General features: G+C 37.4%; 1 protein-coding gene across 1 annotated transcript; it reads right to left on the bottom strand.

The window, feature by feature from the left end:
• Positions 1-16,079: 16,079 nt before the first annotated feature.
• On the bottom strand, positions 16,080-17,154 carry LOC149653512 (uncharacterized). Its single transcript, XM_089847137.1, has 5 exons — positions 17,075-17,154; positions 16,819-16,993; positions 16,658-16,745; positions 16,367-16,596; positions 16,080-16,289 (listed from the first exon to the last, which is right to left on the bottom strand). The coding sequence occupies exons 1-5, from the start codon at positions 17,079-17,081 to the stop codon at positions 16,112-16,114; spliced, it is 678 nt and encodes a 225-aa protein (XP_089703263.1). The 5' UTR covers positions 17,082-17,154; the 3' UTR covers positions 16,080-16,111.
• Between the last annotated feature and the right edge of the window lie 8,413 nt (positions 17,155-25,567).

Here is a 25,567-nt window from a genome sequence, read left to right as displayed (position 1 = left end):
AATAAATATAATTTCGAAACTAATGGCTTGGCTACCGATCAATTTACCTCGATCTGTTATTGTTACTCAAGCAGACATTTACCATGCCATTACTAGGTTTTGTGTAAATATTCGACTGGAATTGATGCCATTCCAGCTTTTATTGTGAAGGGCTGTGGGGACATTTTATTGCCTATGTTGAAACATGTGTTGAACTTTTGTCTTCTCGCACAAATGTTTCCTAATTTATGGCAAACGGCGGTTGTTGTCCCAGTTTTTAAATTAGGAGCGTCACACGCAGTTGAAAACTATAGACCAATCTCTCATCTTTGCGTTCTTGTCAAAGTTGTTGTTAATACCCTCTTCACACGAGGCATAAAAAGCAGGTTTAATAAGCTAAAGTTTGTTTCATAAACTATGGTTAGTGTTTCACACGGAAAACATTTTTAAACCGATTTTAGCTAAACTGAAGTAAGGCTTGTTTAATAAACCAGCGAAGTCTAGCGGTTAACCTTTTCTTGGCGGGTTTGGGTCAATTTTTCTCGCGTAGTCTGATTTCCTGTCTCCAAACATTAGGCCTAACGACGGCCAATTTGAAAAGTCAAGGCGTACTACTACTCGCATTGTTTTTAAGAACTAAATATGAGTGAAAAGACATTATCAACTAGACAATCGTGGACCGAACCGGAAACTCGGTGTGTATTAGATATCTGGCAGGATTATTTGCCAAAGCTGAGAGCTGCAAGAAGAAAAGCCAAATGTTTTGACATAATGGCGAAAGAGCTACAGAATCGCAGAGTAATACGAACTGGGGCTCAAATAAAGACTAAAATAGACAATCTTACCAAGAAATACAGGTAATTTCGTCCACCTTGATTACATAATGTTTTTGGAAAAAATCATATATATATTAAATGATAAAGGGAAATTAAACAAACTCTCAAAACTGGATCAAGTCCCCCACGTTGGCAGTATTACTCTTCAGTTCACAAAATTCTTGGCCGCCTCCCAGCAAATAATCCAGATTTGATTGACGAGTCGCTTGAGGAACCAATGGATGTAGAAAAAGTCCCAAAAACAACTGATAACCCATCCCATTACAATGCTCATGACGTCATGGTTGATAATAACGGAAATAAATTTTTAATTGAGGAATCAAATCTGGACAGTAACATTCCATCATTTTTGTCGCGAGACATTCAAATACATGAATTTCCAAAGGATTTGGTAGACGAAGGACTCTCTTCTTCCACACTCTCTGAGGCTGGCCCAAGCCATACCCAAGAAGTTAAACCTCAGAGTGATAAAGGTTCAATGGCCTCAAAGTATAAGAAACGAGGACCCAAAAAATCAAGAAGTAACTCATTCCAAGAAATAATTGCCATTCAAAAGGATCTATTTTCTAAATTTGAAGAAAGTCGACGAGACGAAAATGAATTTTCAAAACAGCAACTGTCCCTTCAAGAAAGGTCTGTGGAACTCCAACAAAGAATGGTTGCGGCAATGGAAAAAATGTTTACCAAGACTAGCAAAGAGCCGTAGCGTTCGGTTTTTTTTAATTCTTCACACGTCTCTAGATTTATTGAAATATATTTCATCTTATCACTAAGTGCTGCCTTTCGAATGAACAGTTTTAAGCAAACATATCCGAAAAAGTAAAAAAAAATCGAGTTTATGAACAATTGCCAAAATCAAATTCTATGAAAATGAGGGTGTGTGGCTGTTCGTAGATATACCCTGATAATTTTTTTGGTTTAATTCTGCTGATGTCTGACATAATGCAGCCCGCTCTTTCTTCAATCGAAAAAAACACGGAAGATTGATTTTCCTATTAATAATATTTATTTCATTTTTCCTATTAAAGGGATTGAGGATTTATTACCCGGGGGTCGGAGCCTAAATTTGGCTTCTCTGATTAGGCTTAGCCCCGGGTAATGAATGTCAATCCCTTAAATATTTTTTAACCATTACTTGTGCTGCAAATGAAGTGTTTTGGATTGAAGTATATTATACGAAGCGGCAAAGCTAAAGTTTAAACATACCTATTCTGTATGAATACAAATATTGAGAAAATTTTCCCTTTTTTTGTATCTATCGCAAAATTCATTCAGACTTCTCAGAAGTAATTCTCAAAGATAGTTTTCAGACATCGAGGACTCGCACTAGACATACCAGGAGGCCTGGCCTCCTTTTGTAAATCATATCAATCCTCCACATCTGAAGACACTCGCTGCCATTTCGAACATGAATATTTCTCAAACGTGTTTGTTAGTTTTTAAAATAGTTTTCTATATTTATTAAATACATAAGTTACAAAGGAATATTTGTACTGAGACTAGACAGTAATATTCAAAATATATTTATATTTCTTTGACTTTTTGCGCAGTCACTATAATAAAATTCTACGAGGAACATTAGCCCAAAAATATTTTTTCAAAACTTCTCTTACGTCGTCACCATTTTCAGTAGACCACAGGTTTTCATCACCAGGTTGATCTTCCATCACTCTATCATCTAAAATGTCAACCATCCAATTCTGATTGAATGAATCGTGTAAATCTTCACATAAGTTATTCAAAATGCAGCATGTTATAAATATGCTATTTACGTTCGCAATATCCAAATCTATTCGTTTGTTAACAATACGGAATCTTGCTTTTAGGCGGCCAAAACTATTTTCCACAATTCTTCTAGCACTGCTGAGACAATAGTTGAAGTGTGATTCTTGAGGTGGTAGATCAGCACCATCGGGATAAGGTTTTATTAGATGTTTTGTTAAAGGGAAAGCAGAATCTGCTAGAATCAACGTTGAGAGTTCTGTGCCTCCAACATTTCTCTTGTATTCATCCAACTTTCCATTTGCTATTAGTTTTCCAAGAGATGAACTTCTAAATATATAGCCATCTTTACATTTCCCGGGTGATCCCACATTTATGTATAAAAACTTGTAGTTATGATCCGCAACAGCAAACAAAACCACGCTGTTCCAGCCTTTATAATTGTGATAATCTATCGCGTGTTCAACAGGAGCAGATACTGGTATATGACAACCATCGATTGCGCCAATTGCCATTGGGACGTGCAAAGCTGCTTCAAATTTGGTAGCCGCATCTTTTAGCTCTTCGTAATTTTGAGGAAAATGAATGGTTTTTTTCCATAATATATCCACAACAGCGTCGCAAAATTCCGTGACCAATCGGCACACTGTAGAAATCCCAATGCCAAATATTTCGGAAACAATTCGGTATTTGCAACATGATGCTAACTTAAAAATTGCCGCAGCTACCCTCATTGGAACAGGAATTGATTTTCTCATCGTCGTGTCTTCCTTGATTAATCTAAACATAAATCATGTTTGGAAACTTTTGTGGCGTGAACATTAAAATTCTATTACCTGTCATTGAGAGATTCGCAAATATAGTCAAATGTGCTTCTTTTTATATGAAAGTGGAGCTTGAAATGATTGTCTGGAACATTTGGCAACACATCCTCCCACCAAGAGAGCAAATTTAACCTGAGTGACCAAGGCCTACTTTCCCGTTTCAGCTGCATTCTCATAGCGAAAGTGGAGCTATTAGTCATTACAAGTTGCTGAATTGGACATTTCCTTTTTCGCACTCGTCCTAAATTAGACCTACACTGTTCTAATTTTTAAATTCCCACTTTCAAATTCGATGCTTAAAGCTATAAAGCACACCCATTCGTTTAATCCGCGCCGATCAGCCATTTATTCGAGAAGAAAAGTCGTAGGTACCTAGGTGGAGGCACACTCTGCGAATTTTCATCACTTTGGTGGGAAATTTAAATTTCGTGTGAAATCGTTCGTTTTAAGCCTTTTAAACCGACTAAAACCTTTGGCTTAATTTAAACCAAAGATGGCTTAAAATAAACAAACTATGGCATATTTTGAGTACGTGTGAAGAGGGTACTAGGTAATAAAAAAAGCTATTACAAAAATAGTACCGAGAATAGTTTATTTCTCAGTGAAGTATTTAGTAATAGTTACAGTATCGCCTGACTTTGGCGATATCGTTTGACGTTTCTGACTAGTTTTGGTACTTCATATTGTCCACATTAATGAACTATTTTTCTTTTATTTAAAACGTAATACGTATCTTACAAGAATAGAAGGTAATGCAAAAGCTATTACAAAAATAGTACGGAGAATATTTTATTTTAGTAACGCTTGTCTTTGGTGGTATCTTAAGACGTTTCTGACTAGTTGGGATGCTTTTTACCAATTCACTTTTATGGTGCCACTCGAGTAGGTTAGTTTAGGAGTTGAGAAGATCTTTGGCGTTAGACGCAACCGATTGAGTATTTGAGGAGATCTTTCGCGACATTTCCTTATCGTTAACGTGAGACGCAGCAGATTGAGAAGATGATGGCTTAGACCTGAAGAAATTGGTAATTTCTGAGACGTTTTTTGAATCAGGTTCCTTTAGTTTTGACATTGCAATAGGGAGAAGTGTAATAGAAAACCCCCTTTTTCAACAAGGTTGATCAGAACAGGCATTGCAATTGCTATCCTGAGAATTAACTTGGATGATATTCTCTCTTTTCAAACTATCTACAACATTTCTTGGAATACTTTTTTGTTGGCTTTCACGTTTGTCCCTGAAATTTCGAAGTATACCAATAGTAATCGCACCAGGAATTCGGCCATCTTTAATGATTTTTTCACAGACTGTTAACATCAACCTGTTATCAATCTATTCACACTCTTATATATTTTGACATTTTGGGAAAATATCCCCTGCACTTGTTTGACTGGACCAGAAGGAATGACAGGACTGTTGTCAATACCAAAACTAATCTTTTTAGTAAACAGATGGTTTTACGAAAAATGTATATCTTTTATATTATAGGGTTGAAGATCCTGTGTTTTGTTGATATTGGCTGCGCTAAATTTTCTTGAAATTTCAGAACCATTCCCATAGATATTCCATGGAGATTGCCTTGCGATTGTCAACCGGGTAGAAGTGTAGAAACTAACCGCGTATTTTAGGAATTACGCCGACCCAGAGGTCGAACGTCACGGCCAGGTTGACATTGATTACCTTGATCTTGCCAAGGCTTTCGATAGGGTTTTTCTCTCTTTTCTTCGTGACAAGCCCTCGGTGTTAGTTATGAGTTTTTGAATTTGATAGGGGCCTATTTGTCCGATTGCGTGAATGAACTTAATCTTAATGTATTTTAATTAGGCATTCTACACCTAATAAAATACTTGTATTTAATTGCCATAAGTTTTCTCTTCTTTTAACAAATTTTAATCATGAACTTAAATTATATTCGCAAATTACTTCTAATTCGTACAGTTCTCTTTCGAAGGGGACCGCAACTAAGTCGCCCGATAGAGGAGACCCTTTTTTTTAAAAAAAATAGATGATAGTACCCATTTTAAATATGACGATACCCAAAATGTGCGCTTGGAAACCTGGAAGCTAAAGAGTTGCAAAAATCACGTTTTGTACCAGTGACAAATAGAAATGGAAAAAACGTGAATTATACGGCGAGGTTTCATTAAGATTTACGGTAAAACTGGGATTCGTATGTCGCAACACCACAATTGATACGGTTAAGTAGCATTGCATTTAACGGTACAATTGGCAAAAACAAATGACAAATACGTGAATTTTATGGCAATGTTTAATAATAATAATAGTTTGAGCTTTGTCTAGGAAGGGATTACCACACTAAGCCTAAGGATTGGTTACAAAGCATAGAGGGATGTTGGATAGTTCTTATGCCACAGCTAACCAACAGCGTCCTATACTAACTATTACCGTTAACCTCTGCAAGTTTTGATGGAAAGGAGAAACCGGGTTAGACCGCGGAGAAAAACTCCCTTTAACAAGTGGGGAGAGAACTTGCAAACTCTACGCAGAAGTATTTGATCCATGATTTTCACCCGGTGTCCCAATCCGGGATCGAACCCGGGATCCTCCTGCTGCGAGGCGAAAGCGCTAACCGCTCGCAACGCCACCTTTAAAATAAACAATAAACTGGTATTCACATGTCGCAGAACCGCAATTTATACGGTTTAGTAGCATTGCATTTAACGGTACCATTGACAAAACAAATGGGGAATACGTGCATTTTACGGTTAGGTTTCATTAATATTTACGGTAAAACTGGAATTCGCATGTCACATAACCGTACTTTAAACGGTATATTCACATTAAATTTTGTCGGAGACTATAAAACAAATAGTTTGATATAAATACATTTAAGACTCTTAAGAGCCCGGAAGACGTACATTTTACGAAATGTCGTTCAAAAATCTTTCATACGACATTAAAATATTCATTTCAAATAGTGCTTATTTGACATTATTTACTTATAAAGATGGCGCTCTTGCTTTATATTTTACTGTAATATGGCAATAATTTTCAATTCCAGCAATTATTGGTTTTTGCTGTGGTATTACATTAAAGTTGAGTGTGCAATTGACATTTTATTTTACGGTCAGTAAGTAGGCTGCCGATAATTTAATAAAAAAATTTACGGTAATTTCTGCCAGTGTAGTCGGTTTTGAGAAACGCCAATTTCTGCCCTAATAGTTAGGTGAAGTTTTTTCGACATAATTTTACTGTGGTACACATCAACTATGGTTTGGCAATTCACGCTGCGGTATTTGTCAGCTAATATAAGGTGCTAGCTGAAGTTCGGAAGCCCTAAGAGCGCCTTTTTTCGTAGCCATTTTTAAGTTCAGATAATCAATCGCACCATCATGGCTCAAGATTCCTTGGAGTTTCTACTCCTTGGATCTCCTTAGTAGGATGACCCTGCTCAGTGTCTTAACAGCGCCTAAAAGGAAAGTTTCGTTGTCGGAGTATCGGTTGAGAATAAAAGAAAATGTTAGGAAGATTGGCGGTAGTGGTATCGATTGTTCAACGGATGGTGATAGTTGCAAAATGTTTCCCAATTTACAATCGTCTTCGACATTGTCATGGCCACTTTTCTTCTCAGATAGTGCATCTCCAATTTTGAAGAGGTCAACTTAGTTCGCTGTTAAAAACATGAGTCCAATCACTGTCCAAATTTGCCCGAAAGTAATCCAAATTTTCTGATCCCATATTTACAAAGGCCATGTGCTCTTGGTGAGAAGGGACATTGGGTGTAGGCTTTGCTTGTTCCCTGAGTCCAATCCACAAGTACACCCGGGCTGTCTACTTTGAATTGTCCAGAAGCGTTGCTGGAAGCAATCGTGAGTCAGTAGTACAGACGTTTACGATGAGATCTAAAAGTGCCGGCTCGGCTCAGAGAATAAGAGACCATTAAGATAGTTAAATAATTTAAAAAGGTCACGATATTACTAGCCAACGAGTCGATGGCATAACGGACTTGTTGTCGAACCGCTATGGGCAACAAGTCGAATGCTATCATATGTTTGGCTGACTTAGCGTACCCCAACGCGTCCTTGCATTGCAAGTGGAACAACGCGTTGTAGGTCCTGCGGTGGAACATACAGCAGAACCAGACACGCAGTTCCTTATCGCCAAAGGTCCTCTTATAGAACCTACACTTCATGTCCTAAAAGACTGAATGAATTTTTATTAACTTTAATAAGATCCTTTAAGTAAAATCTAACAACTAGGTCAGGCAGGGAATTAAAATTTTCTTTATCTTTACGGCTAAAAATATTTCATAGTCTGTTAATTTACCTGGCTCTGCACCTCATAGCAAAGCCTGTACTTCCTTGTCGCCGAATGTGGACGTCGGTACTCCTGGCTCTCGATTGCTTCCAGCAACGCTTTCCGGGTTAGTGGCTGCAACAGACCAAATCCATGTAGGCGGGCCGGGGGTACTTGGATGCGGCACGGGGAACAAGCGTAGTCCACACCTGATGTGGTACTTAACCCCTTCAACGTTCCTACTCAGCAACATCAAATTGTTTTGTAAGATTAGAGTTCCGCAGTCAGAGCACGAAACACCGTGGTAATTGCAAAACTTCACTTTATACGCCTCCACGGTTCTAAACGCGAAACGAAAGATATCAGATAATTTATAAATTTTATAAAATATGTTTCAATTATTAGAATAACGAATAGACTAGAAGACAGTAACCAGAAAACAAAGTTCTAATTTCATCCCTAGTTACGAATCTATTCCAAAAATACAACGGCAGTAGCAGTGGCAATAGCTGGCGGCAGTACTAACAGGCGGTAGCGTTAGTAGTGGCAGGCGGCGGAGTTTCCTTCCAGGAGCGGGGAAAAGTGTGCACTCGTATTAATCGTGAGTCATGGTTTTATAAGCAAGTTTTTGGCTATTCCTTTTCTCGTTTGTTCCTCCCTTCCCCCACCCCAAATGCACTTCAGCAATGTAGGAAAAAGTATTAAGTTGAAAACAGACCTAGTCTTAAAAATATTTTTTGAATCAAAAATTATTTACTCTCCTTCCTCATGCCCCTTATTTACAGCAACTACGATACTCTGTTCGAGTCTGTTAGCCCCCCCCCTCCCGCGCTGAACCACTTTTAGCGGCCTTTACACGCACAACGTTTTGCACTAATTAAATGGGTTACATCTATAAAATTCATAATCTTATAAATTATTACTAAGACCTTTCAATAATTGTGCAAATAAACCATCATGATGTTCAATGCCCAATATTTATAAAAATAACCTTATTGGATAAATTTATTGATTAAATTTTACATGATTTATTCAATTATATTTCGTATATTTTTGTCCCAATTAAAACGTTGCTGTTGAGTCCATAGGCCGTGTACAATTTCATTGTAGAAACATTTCATATAAAGCGTCAAATGCTGACTTTAACGTTATTCGAATACTAATTATTGTTCAATTGTAAATTTTCAGCAACAAATAACTCACTGAACATATAGTTTCATATTTTTTACGATTTTAACCTCGATGAAGATGAACACATCTAATTTACGTTTGAAATCTTTCACGGCTTCTATTAGCAATTTCTTTCCTTTTTTCTAAAATGGATCCTTACCTTTAGATTTTATTCGGCGATGAAAGGCTTGCTTCGTGTTTATAGAACCTATTTCGTTTTTTAACTTGAGTATATAGGTAGTATTTTCTACATGACTATCTGTTTTAAATTATAATATCGTTTTTTGTGAGACTTTTTAAGTATAGATATAAATCTGTAGAAGTCCGGACATAAGTCTTATAAAAAGGTTATGCATTTTTATTCTGGTAATATGGCTAAATAAAAAAAATTATTTTTTCAAACCAACCCCAACAATCTCCAAAAACAAACATAAACTGTTTGTTATAACTTTGAAACCAATAAAAATTAACACTTTTTTGAAAGAAAAAAAACAATAAAAACTAACACTTTTTTGAAAGAAAAATAACAATAAAAATTAACACTTTTTTAAAGCAAAATAACAAAATTTAACTTTCCTTAAGTTCGCCATCATTTTAGTCTGATTTAGGTTTTACTTTTTCACCAACATCATCTTTTGCACCCACTGAGAAGGTTTCATCTTTTGTACCCACTGAGAAGGTTTCATCTTTTGTACCCACTGAGGAGGTTTCATCGCTTCCACCTAGCTTAGAAGTCTCATCGTTTTCATCAAGTTTAGACCTTATTTCATTTTCGTAAATTTTGTCTCGTATTTAGACGGTTGGCTAATGTTCTTTATATTTAATTTTTTTTGGTTGTGGAGACCAAAATTCTTCTGACAAATTCGCGATTGTTTTATCCCATTCTGAGTCGTCCAATAGAATTACTTCCTTTTTACCTCTCCGTGTGACGTAGTCCAGGAGAGGTTCTGTAACGGCCGTGTCTGTCTGTCTGTCCGTTGTTACACCCACGTGACCGCGTTCGCAGTTTGCGTATCGGAGCAAACGTGTTCGCCATTTCCGAACTGCTTTCACAGTCACGGAAATGGCTCCTCTACTTGAGTTTTCACACCACCATCTTCTGATCTTTGTCCATCCCACATGAACACCAGTCTGGTACTTTTCTGGCTTCCAACACCATCATCTTCTGTTCTTTGTCAATCCCACATTGACACCAGTCTGCACTTTCACTGGCTTCTAACACCACCATCCACTGGTCTGCCGTCTATTCCACATAGACACCAATCTGTATCATTGGCTTCTACTCCATTATCATCGTTTGGTTTTAGGATATACGCGGCGATCAGCTAGGGTTACGAGAAACGTCTAGCCTCCCTAAGGTGGGATCGCCACCAAACGTTTTCGCAATTGCGCTTTTTCCTTACTATTATAATGGAATCGAATCGTATATATACCCCAAAATTTGAAGAAAGCGGGCAAGAGGGGTACCCTTCACTTTAAACGTCAATATTAGCAAAGTTTGAGATGATAATAGGTATAACTTTATTTTAAACGATTTAACTATTATTAATGTTAATTATTGAAGATTAAAATAATTAAAAATAATTATATTTATTTAAATATTAAAGATAAACCTCTCGTACAAAGAGAGATTATCACTGCCTCCTGTATCAACCAAGGCCCGTGCATGCGATATATTTCCTTCATTGCCTCCTATATCTACCAAGGCCAGTGCATGCGATATATTTCCTTCATTGCCTCCTATATTTATCAAGGCCCGTGAATTGTGATATATTTCATTCATTGCCTCCTATATATATAAAGGATGAGGGCAAAAGTGTTTTCATTGGATAATTTTGTTTATATAATCTTCTCGACACGGAGAGGTAATATTTTGGTTTTCCCAACTTGTCTTTAGTAGTTTTTGCTGCACTGGCTGGTTACAGTTTGAGAGAACTTTGGCGGCCTTTGAGAAAACTTCGGCGGGCTTTGAGAGAAGTTCTTCGAACTTTGACAGAAGCTTGGTGGGTATTTAAAAGTTCCTGTTGAACTCGCATAACACCATCCACTTTTTCTGGATATTAGATTTGACTTAGTACTAATTTGAAAAACCCCATATATACAACAAATATCGTTTCTTTGATCTTGTTATAATCCTCTTCGGTGTAAAAATGGGGGTAGGCAACCCTCAGTCTCTGTGCACTCTCTGGACCCAAAAGGCCTAGAGCGCGAGCGCCGAAAAGGAAGATAGAAGTCAAAATTTAACCCTGTGCCTTCCCCTCTTTCTTGCATCGAAGAGGCTTATGGCATCTCCTCAAATAATAATGTTGCGTAATTTAAGCATCCATTTAAATTTACTTGGGAATTGGTCAACATTTGTAACGCATTTAGATTATTTCCATTTTAAATAGCAGAGAGTGTGCAGCCATTATACCGGACAAGATGGCGGCCACTCAGGGGGGAGAAGTCGGGTTTTTTCGATCTCCTCTCTTTACCTGTCAAGATTTGATTGATTGTATAGGCTTAGTTTGATATGCTTATAACAATGTAGGAATAAAGACCATAATATAAAGTAAAAAGTTATTTTATTTTCTTTAAAAGTATAGGTTCTAATACTAAAGATATTTTTTCAATTTTCATTTTAAAATGCATTTGAATTATTCTAAAATAATTCCTTCTATCTTCGTAAGGAAGATGATAAATTTTAATATTATTTTTAAATCTTACGTAAGTCATTAAGCCTTTCTTTGATATACAAAGCGTTAAGTTGTTTTCTAACGTAGAGTTCCAAAACTAATCTTTCGAGATCTTTAGTTTTGACTTTAAAGGTATGATAAGTTTCTTCCGGGTTTTCTTGAGGTTTTTCCGGTGGATTTTCCTCAGTCTTGACTTTTATATTTTTGGTGTACGTCTCTGTTTCGTCAATGGTAAAGGGTATATTTTTAGTAGGCCTACCTCTGATAAAATTACATTTAGGGAAATGTTTTAAATGTTCTTCGTAAGGATTATCGGTCGGTTTCCAGGCTAGCAAAATCCCGTTGCATTCGAAACATTGTACTAGATCATCGGTATGTAATGAATAAAATCCCGCTCTGCTTAAAGCTTTTTTATAGTTTTCATCTTGTGGCCAGGAGTAAAAAGAATGATATCTTTGCAGCTCGGAGTTCATGATGCTGAATGAAAATTCTTATAGAAATATCTGAGTTTTATCCCCCTAAATTTACTACCCCCCTTTTTTACTTTCCCCCTTCCTTAATATATGAAATAAAAGAAAACAGTATTAAAAAAAGGGTGACACATTTATTTTTTAAAAATACAAAAGAGATTACAAAGAGTATTTGTTAACAAAAGGATTAAGTTAATCTTTACGGGCGCGCTTCATCATGTTTGTAACAATGACGTCATTTTTCAACCGATCTCGTCCAAACTGCTTCATGAATGATTTGTGGCTCTTTCTTTTTGTTCTTTGTATTATATACATAATACAATATAGTCCGCATGTCGAACTTGACAAGTTTTGAAGTCTTCTTTTGTTAAAGGACCATTTTCTTGAATTTCTTTTAACAAATTCTTTAATCGAGGGGAGAAAGTTCCCTAAAGCCAGTGAGTCAAAATAATAACCCCTTCTGTTTCCATCAAAGTAACAGCATACCCAGTGGGACCCGTCTTTATAGTGATTGTCTAAATTTATTATAATGGATGAAGAAAACTTGTAAATTTTTTCGGGTAATAAATCACCTAGGAAATGTGGTGTGAATCGTAGAAAGCGTGTTATCTGATCGGCGTTCATTATATTTGTTTAACAAACGATTGACACGTTTCTATTTTTATCTATTTGTAACAAAGCCTGGAATTCGGCTAATACGATACAACTAAGAGTAGTGGTCGTGGGTTTTTCAAATCCCAATTCTAATCTTAATTGTCCTTGCTTCGTGGGACTCCAATGATCTGAATGACTCGCGTAACCGTCAGGTGTTAAGTCTAAACAGTAAATGGCGTAACCCGAGGCAAAGTCGTCCATAGAGATATTGTTCCCCTTGTCATTGTAGTGGCAGTTTGACCCCGAAAATAAAGTGTAATAGCTTCGGACAAATTGCTTTTTACTGTAGTTGGGTCTTAAGGCTCTGGAAGGGTATTGTTCGGAATTGATGAATGCTGCTAGATGATTGACATTCCAATGTCCAAAGTCGAAAGGGTTACTAACCAATGTTCCATTGTAAGCGGTATGCTTTACAATAGCTACTGTAATCCTTGAGGGCTGGGTACCCAGGTAGATGTTTCCGATTGATGTGCTTAAGATATTAGGCGAGATTGTAAATATTTTAGTTTCCGTTCTAGTGTAACTATATTGGGCTGGTTTAATACTTAAGGCTTGTTCATGAGCAATTAGAATTTTAGGGGCTAATTGCAACTTTAAGACGTATAATATGGCTTCCACGATGACGGGTTTATAACCAGTGCCTGCCGCGGGAAGTTTACCCATAAGACAAAAATTAGGTTTGCTTCTGTGTAATTTTAATTTCATAGAAACGCCGTTTATCAGATATCGAGGGATATTAAACATGTCTACGTAAAGGCTGGAATACATCTCAACTTCCTCTGATAATGCTGTAAGTTTCTGTCGTTTAACAAAACCCATATTTTCTGTAAGCGAATCCATACTTCCGCTTGTATCTTTGTAAAACAAAGAAGCCCCCAAATGAGATTATTTAGCCGCCGGACCGTATGACGTCAGAGCCGAAAGCAAAGCCGTGTACACGTAGTTACTAGCAGCAGGTGTTGTTGCGCAATCACCCAGCTCCAAATCGACACGCTTAAATTGACTGTGTTGGAAATTATTTACGGGTCCAACCTCGTCAGTGGCTGTTAAAGCGGTTCTATCTTCATTTACAATTTTAGTTCTGGTGTACAGCATTGTTAAGGCTGTATCCACGTATTCGCTACCGCTAGACGTTACTTCAAATTCAATAGGTTGGTCACCTTTCAAGGAGGTCAAAGGTTGATACGGAACCCATTTGGAATTTTCGATGGCCGTTTCAAGGGGAGGGGTGGCGAAAATATTGAAACCAGTACTGCAAGCTTCGGTCATTTTTTAGGGAGAGAAAATATCACGAACCGTTTTTAGCATGCTCTAGTCTAGTATAGTCTGAAGCCGATTAGGCTTTAGACATGAAGTACGTAACATGTGCCATTGTGCCTGGAGGAGCTACACGATGTTCTCCAAGCTCCTGGGAAAAAACCTCCCTTATGCGGAGGAATATAATTCGGTAGGGCGGCTCCTTCGGATCCTTGCGATCCTTCCGCTTTAAGAACCGATTTACCAGGTACATAAATTAGGGAACTACTATAAAGACTGAATATTCTTTAGTTAAAACTATACACAATACCAAAGATTATTTGGGAGGAGAGCTACATTCGCAAAGGAGCGGAAATCTCTCAGTAAGCATAAAGACGAAACTGAAAGCTGGTTTTCAATCTCTCGCGCGGGTTTTGGAAAACCAGTTTCCTCCTCAAAACCAGTTTCAACTTTGCGCTAGACCTTTCCCAAAGGAGATGTTTTGATTTGTGATGTAGGGCAACGCCACTAGGGTTCCCTCGAAACTATATGATATGTAAAATGGCGATGACGGTGGCAAACAAATTGATGATCTTATTGTTATTAAAAAAGAAATTGTTGTTGATGAAGTTAATGCGAAGAAGAAACCAAATAATAATTAGAAAAAGAGCGCGTTGGTGGGTGCACCCGATATGGTTAAAAAGGAAGAAAGAAGGCGATTTTCACACTCTGGTAAGTTTTATAGTTAAGCCTTTGTATTTGGTTTTGATACATTTTATGGCCTTCATATTAAAATAACTATACTTATTTACAGATGAAGGCGATGCGACTTCACGATCATGCGTACTTTAAAAATTATTCACGTATGTCTCCCAAGCATTTTGATAAACTTCTCGGCTTACTGCATAGTTCATTAAAAAAGTACCCGGTGTCGAGAGAAGCAATATCTCCGGCCCATCGTTTGGCAGTCACGTTGCGGTAAGCATATTAAATAATTTCTAATTCCATAAGATTACAAAAGGACAAAAGTTCTATTTAAAAATTATCTAGGTACCTGGCTACGGGAAACAGTTTTATATCCATTGCATACGCTTTCCGGATAGGACTTTCGACAACCCATTATATTGTTCGTGAAACATGCCAAGCCATGTGGGATATTTTAAGGCCCATCTACTTAGAAGTATGCTTACATAGTTGGATCTACATGGTGCGTTGATTCATGTAATGAAAATATACTTATTCAGAGCCCTAGTGAAAAAACATGGAAGGATGCTGCCGCAAAGTATTATGCAACTTGGCAATACCCAAACTGCATTGGTGCTGTAGATGGCAAGCATGTACTAATTCAGCAGCCGAAAAATACTGGATCTATGTACTATAATTACAAGGCACGTTCAAATTTAAGGGTGTTATTTTTCATTTCTGCATTTAAATTAATGTTTTTATATATTTTAGGGCACAAATTCCATAAATCTGATGGCAGTTGTAGATGCGGACTACAGATTTATAGCCGTTGATATTGGTGCGTACGGTTCGAGTTCTGATGGTGGTGTTTTTAAAGCGTCAGCCATTGGGAGAGCTTTGGAAAATTCCCAATTGAAAATACCACTCCCTGCCCTTCTGCCAGGGACTAGTATATTAGCGCCGCATGTCATGGTTGGTGATGATGCTTTCCAGTTGCGAACAGACTTTTTAAAACCGTACAATCGAGGGGACTTGGATGATGAAAAAAGGGTTTTTAATTATCGTCTCAGCCGAGCAAGGTGATAATTTTTATTTAATTAAATTTTAATATTGTAAATATTAATAACTATTATCTTGTTCAAACGTGAAGGCGATGCAGTGAAAATGCGTTTGGTATTCTTGGAGCTAGGTGGAGAATATTTCGTAGACCAATAATCCTTTCGCCTGAAAATGTGGATTTGGTGACAAAAGCAACTGTAGTTTTACACAACTTTATCATGACAGAAGAAAAAGCGCTTGAAGGACCGCAAAAAGTGTATTGCCCCCCTGGTTATGCTGAAAATGAACAATGGAGAAACGAACCAGCTAACGCATTCACAAATGTTCCACCAACTCGTGCCAGAAATTTTTTAAGAGATGCAGGTGAAGTGCGAGCTAAATATGCAGAATATTTCTTTTCTGAAAATGGCCAAGTAGCTTGGCAATGGGATATTCCCGGAGTAAAAAGGCCAAATATATTAAAAAGGTTACCATAAATGTTAAAAACTAAAATGTGTTAAATAAATTGTGTCGAATACTGGCATTTGCTTTATTTTATTAAAAAAGATTATTCAGAATCTGAATCAGAAAGAAAGGAGAATGCTGTTTGAATAAGTTTTAATTCAAATTTAGGCTGTTTTTTAGTTTTCACCCTTCGGAAAATATCCGCAATATACTTTCCGAATCTATCAGCTGCATCATCGGAAGAATGGCTGTTTGCAGATTCAGCCACTTTCATCATAACTCTGGAAACGATTATGTTTAATCGTTTACTTCCTACTTATTTATACCATGATTAAACAAGGTTCATAAAGTTGCATACTTATCAATTTTGTCCATTTCTTCTAAAATGTCATCATTTGTTCCTACAGAGCGTTTAGTTGCTTTTCGTTTCCCTTGAGTATTGGTACTGTTCGCAGCTGATGATGGTCTGGACGATGATGCTGAACTTGTGCATCTTGATGTACTTTGAGTAGATAATTCAGAAGGTTCAGCAACTTCTTCCACGATCTCTTTGTCACCAACAGTTCCTTCAGACATACTTGAGAGAATCTGATAAGATAAAGTTAATTATACTCGAAAGTTAGATGTTTTAAACATCTTTAAAACTCACTTTGTATGCTTCTGCGTCATTACTGTTTTGATGAGACATTTCCTCTACCGTTTCACACTCATTCATTTCATCTATATTACATGAAGTTCTGCATTATAGCAGTAAGAGAACTTAAGTTAACTACACAAATTGGGAATTTAATGTATTATTAATACACATACTCTCTTTTGGATATAATATCTTTCAGAAAAAGCATCTGCTTAAAATAGGGCCATTTAATTTTGTCAAAATCCTTTTCTGGATCATATCCTGATCCAGATTTTTTAACGTTCACAACATTGAAATTGGTACGAAATTGATCCCGCAAATACTTCCACTCTCTCTTGGCAAGAGCCTCTATTAATAATATAATTATAATGTTTATACTTCAGGGATAAACGGATAAATTAAAATAATCATCCAAACTTCAATACATACTTGACATTCCTGTTGTTAGCGAAATTATGTTCCATGCTGCGTCTACTGATCCATTATCCTTATGTTCAGATAAACATTTGTCCCAGATAACTTTGTTCTCAAAAACCGCACTTATTAATTTTTCCCTCCTTTCACAAGTTAATTTTTTCTTTTCAGTAGAAACTTTCTTCAACAACTCCTTCGCGGTAGCCATGTTTAAAATAAACTTAAACACGGCTTCTTCGCGCGTTTTCGTTCCCCTTATCGCTCTTTTAATTGGTTCTTCAAATCACGTGGTACGCGGCTGAAGCTGAAAGATCAACTTGAGTTGATCTTGGCTGAAATGTGAAATCCACCCGCTTTCAGCGCCTGCTTTCAGAATCAGCCTGGAAAAACCAGTTTCAGCCGAAATGCGAAATGTTTAGCAGAAACTGGTTTTTTAAGCAAGCTTTAGGTTTCGGCTTTCAGCTTCAGCTTTCCGCTCCTTTGCGAATGTAGCTTAAGGCACGAAGATCTTATCAATCTGGGTAGCTTTTGCTTAGACTATTTAAGACGCCGTGTATCTGTTTTTTACGAGGATTTTTTTCTGTTCTCGCGGCTACGTCGAGCCCAGCCGCTGGAGGCTCGGGAATCGGGATACCGCCGATACCTAGCCGAGGATTAGTTAGTTTTCGAGTCTACTATTATTCGCAGAGCTATTTTTCTGTTGAAATTATAAAAATTCTTATAATATTTAGTTGAAGACTTATTAAATGACTGGAAAATTTTCGAAACTTGAAGCTTTAAAACGATGAATATAATATAACGACTAACGAACGATACCTCAAATTTGCCTTTCAAGCTTCCCGGTTATGTCGCCGGCGAGGTCGAGTCGAGGTCCCATGCAAGAAAATAGTAATAGCCGTCGCCGATTGGTCTGGCATTAAAGAGGCTATCTACGGTTAGGGGACTTATGATTGGTTAAAAGCTTTTTTGTTCGTCTGTTTAGTTTTTACTTCGGGAATGTCATGAAATATATGGCCAAAGCTATAGAAAAGTGGGACTTACGTACTTTATGTGTGAAGCATAATGCGCTTTTGGAATAGTACGACGGATGTAAGGTCAGGGATACTAGATGCTTCAAGAGGGATTCGAAGGGAGACGGAAATTACGACAGAGTTATCGGCGTGTCATGCGCAGTACAGTCTGCCGGACTTCTAGATTTTATTTCAATTCAATGCCAAATCAAGGATGATTTCGGGAGGATGCGAAACCTGAGTGAAATAGGCGCGCTGTGGAACGGCTTAGGTCCGGTGGAACGCAAACAATGGGGCAAGACGGCGCAAGTTATAGATCCCCGTTGAAAACCCCTCTGCCGCAGTCTCGTCTGAACGTACGTGAAACGGCTCTAGCTGATCATCCCTCTTTAAACATCTAGTATCCCTGGTAAGGCGTGGCGCTGGCCAACTCCATAGAGTAGATAAAGAATTTTAAAAAAATTTCGAGGCACAAGTATAAATTAGTCTTATGGGTTAAGTCACTCTCATGGTTACTTAAGTTGGTGAATTTCCCGAGTTTTTAAAGTCGTCTCGAAATTTTTGTAAGGATTTTTACATTCGCATTTTAATGCGCAAATACGGATAAATTTGTTTTAAAACGACCTAGATTATCTTTAGAGGAAAACATAGTACATAGATATACTTAATAAATATACTATATAATGTAGTATCAGGGATAAATTTATTTTTTTAAGACGGAATGCACAACGTTTGGCCTTTACTTCAGTCCGACTCATAGCCGAGTATATAGCCCCTTCCTTCAAGACGTAACCAAAAAATTCAATTTTCTTATTGGCTCACTAAAACTACGTATTGGTGACGTTGCTGACAAGGAGGGCCAAAAATACGTAATTCCTGTTTACCTCTGTGGCTATGACTACGACCCCACTTGCGTTGTACAGATAAGCGTCTTCACAGGGGTTCAAAATGGAGCCGTCTAAAAGCGATGCTCCGGAAATTATTCGGGAATTGTTTTTAATAGCAATTAAGAAGGTAGTGAATTTGGTGCCGGTGTTTTGGATTTGGAGTACATCTCTAAGGGTGAAAAGTTTTCGCTAATTCTTTCTTAAGCCAATCATGTCTACTATCATCATGATTTTGTAAACGAATTTGATGAGGTTAACCAAGGCTTAGTGAATGGCCAGGAGTTTTGTGAGCTTAGTGTTTGGTTAAAACTTGTTCGTGTTGTAATATCTATGAAGACTTTTACTCAATACTAACTCACTTTTAATTTTCTTGGGTCTTCCCCGTTTTTTTTTCAGTTGCAAGCCCTATGTCTTGTGTAACTTCAGTTTTAAAACAATGTTCTTTCAAAAATTACAATCCGAGCCCATTCCAACTTGGCAGACGAAGGGGCAGACGACGTTTATTGTACCCGGATATACATACAACGCCATAACGAAAATAAGACCCGCCTCTTCTTTCATACCCCTTCGTCACGGGTAAAAGGGTCGTGGACTTGGACGCGTAAACGAATAACCCTGTTACCCATTCTGTCTTAAAAAAAAATTATCCCTGGTAGTATATATAAATTTATTACTTAATATTCGTTAGGAATTTATATACATCACATGCATGCATCATGCATGATGCTATCTATGTATTGGTCCAGGCTGGTTGGGCCGGGCCCCACCAAACATTTACGAAACTCTACGCCTATGAACATATTAATCCAGGTGTCGTGTTTATTCGATGGGCGGGGTTTCAAGATGTTCTGGTATCGTTTCAAGGCTTCCTCGTAAAAAACCCATTTGGTTCTTTCATCTAAAGTGGGATTTGAGATAATTAGGTTCATCTCTTTATCCAACTCTGATAACACTGCATTGTTTTTTGAAATATCATTGTTTGTTGCTATTAATTGACGGGGTGGTGGGTTAAGACTTTGTTCGTGTTGTTGTTGTTGCTGTTGTTCCAAAGGCACTAAGGTCATTTTATTAGCGTAAACTAACTGTTTATTCATTTTGCAAATAATCCGCCTAAAAGGCTCGAAATTACTGGAAAAAGGACGCTAAAAAACCACTTCCGGTTTGTTTAGATAAAATAGCTCTTTTGTCTTTCCAATGAGTATTTTTGCAAGCGATTTTTCGAATATGTTTCTTATGCTTACACAGTTTATTATAAACGTCTGGTTTCAAATTGATGGCGCCTTGTAAAGCGTTATGACAACACTCGCTAATTGAATCAATAATTTCTCTATTAGAATTTTTAAGAATAGCTAATCTTTGTGGTTTTTTTAATTGCCCCAAAGCGGCTATTAAATTGATATTTTTAGCTGCTAAACTTTTTTTCTTTTTATTCAACGATGTTTTCTTGACCTTTCTTGGTGGTGACATCGTAAAGAATGATTGAATTTAGGAAATGTTGTTTAATTATATAGTTTTCTTCTTGGGAGTATAGATGACGATTTGTTCTCCCGGTAAAATATTTGTTCTAAACCTTAAATGGGAATGACATTTTTGGGTTAAATCACAAAGTAAATACCCATGTGGTTTTTCAGTCGCGTCCAAATAACATTCTACTGTAAATTTAGAGTTGTTGGGTGCTAATTGTTTAGAAAGGGCCACTAATTGCATAAGATCTCTTACTGTTTTCATAAGAATCATGTAATGAGCGTTTAAGGAAGCTGTTCTCAAGTTTTTTTCAAATATATTTTGTAAAAGGGTAATTACGAATAATTTCCTATGATGTGATTGTGTAGTAAATATTTCTGATAAAATATTATTTTTATTTTCTAACATGAGATCATCTAATACGATTAATGTTGTTTGAGTACCATCGTATATAGTAACGTCGGGTAAACCTTGACGCATAATTACACCCATTTCTTTTATTTCATCGTAACCATTCTGATATATACTATAATGCCAAACAACTAAATCAACTTTAGGTTGAAACATTTTATCCTTATTTTCTATTATTCTTTTACATAAAACTTTTTTACCTGACCCCGAAGGACCAAAAATAATTAAGTTTCCAGGTGTAGTGAATGGTATCATGTCTAATACTTGAATGAAACAAATTTGTAATTATCATTCATACTTAAACACGATTAATTAAAACGCGCGCGCGTGGTTCGCGACCCCCACCCCCCTAAACGCGGTCGGACGCCCCCCAAACGGCTCGCGGGGGGTAAAAGCGCGGCTCACGCGGGTAGGCCAGACCCCAAACGCGTTGACATCATCTTGCCTTTCACTATAGTATCTTCTGTAAGCCTTTAACATGATCTGTCACTTTTCGAGATGGTAAATACGGTTAAAGAAGCTTGTACTGATAACCAAAGTTATGTGCATGGTGTAGACACCCCGTACTCCCCCTGTGAGTTTTCCGACTCACAGGGGTCGTCCAGTTCCGGGACCCCGGAGGTCCCACAGCGCCGGCCGCCCAGCCCATCACCGCCACCGACTAGCCCGTCACTCCCGCCCACCCCACCACCGACGCCCGAACCTCAACACTATTATCAACCTCTCCCGGCCATATACTATCCGTGGCAAGCCATGCCTCGGCCGGGAGAGGCTGACTTAAATGTCAATAGTGACTTGTAAGTGAACCTTTTATCTTTGGGGTAATATAACGCGAAGTTATAATTTCTATTTATTCGTAGCCTAGTCTACCAAGTCCAGCTGTACCTGGCGGTACTTGCGGAGGTCATTGGGGATGCTGATTATTTAAATGACCTGCTGAATCAGGTTCGGCAGGTCATTTATAATCATTCGATCTTCATCCCTGATGAGTAAGTATTTTTAAAAGGTTTTATTCCGTAAAAAATTTTAAACCAAATTTTATAATTTTTATAACAGCCTCCTAGCCTTTAACTGCCGAGGGTTCCGGTAAGCTAAATACATTTCTTATACATAATATTAACAAGTAATAACTAATTTTACTCTCTCTCTCTTCCTCAGTGTAACCCTCGAGCTGGGGCAGTTGGCCTTGTACCGCCGGGTGAGGTATCTGGAGGTCCCGCCGGCTGCTGCACTAGTGTTCGAGAACTGGGATGACATATTATTCCAAGGGTTCTCGGCACTAGTGCAGATACTCAGCCGGCCTTGAGGCGGCGGGGGTAGGGGGCTAAAAAAATGTAAAAAAAAAATTCTTTTTTGTAAATTTTTTTAAAAAAAACTTGTAAATTTAAAAAAAAAAATAAATTCTGATTTGACTTTATATACTTCTCTTTATTTAAATTAAGCTTATATTTTTACCTTCAAAGTTTAGTTTTTTTTTCTAAACTCTAATTTCATAGGATTAAATAGTAAAAGAAAAAAAGATAGCTTAAAAATGTATGATATGTATTTAGAAAATATAACAGTTTTTCGGTTCAATTCAATTTATTTTAAACATAAAACTTATAAAAAAAAGGTTAAATACAAATAAAATTAAAAATGAGTTAGTAAATGCATACGGGTTTTTAATTAAGTTATTTGATCCGAAATTACAGAAAATAAATTATAATTATAAAAATAATTTTCAAGATTTTCTTCTTGAAGAACATTGTTGAATTTCGTCACGACCTGGTATGACGTTATAAAGTTGGTGAAGTACCCCACCACAGCGTCGAATTTCTCAGGTTGGTCATCTAAGCAAGATATATGATCGGGGTCCCCCGTATAAATTGTCATAAATATCATTATAAAATTCTATAATGATATCCGCCATGTGTGTAAACACAATTGCATGGTTATTTATCTTGACGAGATGCTCCTTTACAGCTCCTGAAATGCGGTTCAGGGCTGCTGTTTCCATACTGGTCAAAACAATAGAGTCCTCCTTTATTAAGTCTTTAATGTGGCATGTGTTATGGTATTCCACAACTGTTGTCTTTTTATTGGGGGTATCGTTTAAAACGATTTCAAAATTGTTGGCTTCATGGGCGGCAGTCCAGCCCGCTAAAACAGGTAAGCGCGGCATCAGCTTTTCCTAGGTTTCCGTAGAAATGGCGAAGCTTTTTACAGATTGTTTCCGGCATAGACGAACCTCAGGATCCAGGGTTCCGTTTACAAAACCAGTTGTTAAGAACAACTCTTTAGATATATGGAATCTCCCGTTAATTTTACGTTCGTTAGTTACACCTATCTTCCTTTTGGGAGCTTCTTGATTTTCCATCTTGCAGGTTTAAGATCTTCTCGAATAATGATACTCTACTCTATTGAGTCAAGGGGTTTTTATACTAAATTTCTTACGTAGCTATTGCGAAATATCTATTGTCCTTGACTGTTCCATTGTTAGACTGTAGGCGTATTTTTATGTCAAAGTTCTGAAACCATAGATTAAGGAATTTCAGTACCCCCAAAATTAATAAAATAAATAATACAATAAGTAGTTTTTGGGGATTAATCTCCAAGATCTGACGAATTCTCGACATCCTTTGTGTACTTGACTCCATAACGACTTACGAGTAAATAAATTATACAATAGTAAACTTGACCTATTTATCTATTAATAGACCTGTCAATATTTGATTGATCGAAGAAATATTTTCTTAACAATACATCTTCACGTAATGTCGTAAAAACCCCGCTAATGGAATGACGCATCATCTCTTTTGTTACAATCCTTTTGTTGAACTACCAAATCTATTGATGGCTCATCCTTTTGTTACCATCTGCCACCTTTTAAAATCACTCGGCTGTCAATCTTATGTCACCTATTGTTGATTGACAAACAATAGTAGACGTGTTTAAACACGTCCGGAAGGTCAACGTACCATTGGCCAATAGAAGCTTAGGTAACCTTCCATCCCCCCTGCTAATAAGCCTAGAGAAATTTAGTATAAAATAACGCGAGAAAAAATCAGAATATCGCATTCGTACTTTAGATCTCGTAACATCAAGATGAATCCCGAATCACTTCGCTGGAATTTGGATGAATTAGCTGTAAATAGGCCTTGGCCACTACCAGTACTATACAAGTTTTATTTTTTCCTATGTGCCTATTTACACATCGACCCTGCCAATGTACCCTCAAGTTTACCCACTTTTATTATGAATGGAGGTTTAAATATAATTCAGACATTCCTTGATGTCATTGAATACATGAGAACCGTCCCTAGAACACCGGAAGACTGCCATACAATTGACCAACTAAACCACTTAAGTAACTTAATTCCTAGACCTCTAAATATTTCTTACACCGATCGCATAGAAAGACGCCGGAATGAATTACTACCCACTAACCAGGAAGAATCCTTAATCGCAGATTTCAACAATCCACTACGATATAGAGATGGCGGCATTTTTGAATCAGGAATGTCAACAAAACGACCCTTTTGAGTACCTATCTCTGAACTTCTCCGACTACCTACCCAGTGAACAGGAGTCTCTCGTGGACTCGGAAGAAGCCGCGGCCGATGCGTACGACCAATGGGGTGGCGGCTGCCCCCTTCGCCTATTGAGGATGTCCCTTATTGCGAAATCTTGGAACAGAGCGAAAAATTCTATGAACAATTTAATATGTACGGTAGAGAATTAGTTCTAAACATCACTGACGATCCCGTTGACAGTATAAGTAGTATTACAGAGCACGTGTTAAATGAGTACAGAGCAATAGATTATGTCCAAATAACATTGAGAAGCTTAGGTATAAATTGCAGGTCTGAATTAGAATATCCTTTAAAAGACTAGACCAAGTAGATCCCTCTACTCTCTTTGACCAACTAGCCGAATTGCTTTATGACGATGAAATTGAGCATTTTTTTCAAGGACCTGTAAAAATAATATTCCATATAGTGAGAATTCCTGAAGGGTATGGCAGATTTAAACGTCGTCATCTTAAACCCTTCAATATTTTCTCTAAAGATAGGCGTGGAATACGTCGGATTACAAGTACCGATAATCTCTGCTTGGCCCGAAGTCTTTGTGTAGCTATTTCGCATCGTGACTACATGAACAACAAAAACAACAAAGAGGCCGAAACCCATTACATCGCAGTAGCCAGACCAGGTCCTCACAACAAAATGCAAAAAATAGCCGCTTTAGAGCTATTTTGTAAGGCGGGAGTCACCTTAGACGAATGCGGGACAACCGATTCGTTCCAGAAATTTAAACTATATTTATCGGCTTACTCTATCTTTGTATATAAATTCGAAAATAGGGTACCCATTTTAATATTAGGCGAAAATGACCCTACAGACACCAGACCACGTCTCTTTCTACTTAACGAAAATAATCACTACAACGTTATTACAAATTTAAATCCATTGTTTAGTCACGAGTACTTTTGCGAGAAGTGTCTCACTCCCTACTTGCGTATTCAATCTCATTAATGCAACGACTGGTGCTTTAAATGTATGCGTCCCACTATTTGTCATGGCCATGAAAAAACATGTGGGTCATGTTTGCGAAAATTCTGGGGTGACGACTGTTATAACAGTCACTTGGTTCCAACTGGTAACAAAAAACCTCTTTGTGAGAGGCTCTACCTTTGTAAAAATTGTTTTAAAACAATAGATTTCGTAAACCGCAAGACTAACCATACTTGTGGAGAA

This window comes from Phalangium opilio, unplaced genomic scaffold (genome assembly GCF_054372755.1).
Source record: "Phalangium opilio isolate 3A_F unplaced genomic scaffold, DU_Popi_V2 ptg000082l_1, whole genome shotgun sequence".
NCBI classification, from domain to species: Eukaryota; Metazoa; Arthropoda; class Arachnida; order Opiliones; family Phalangiidae; genus Phalangium; species Phalangium opilio.
The sequence above is the reverse complement of the archived record's forward strand: the minus strand, read 5'-3'. Positions and strand labels throughout refer to the sequence as shown.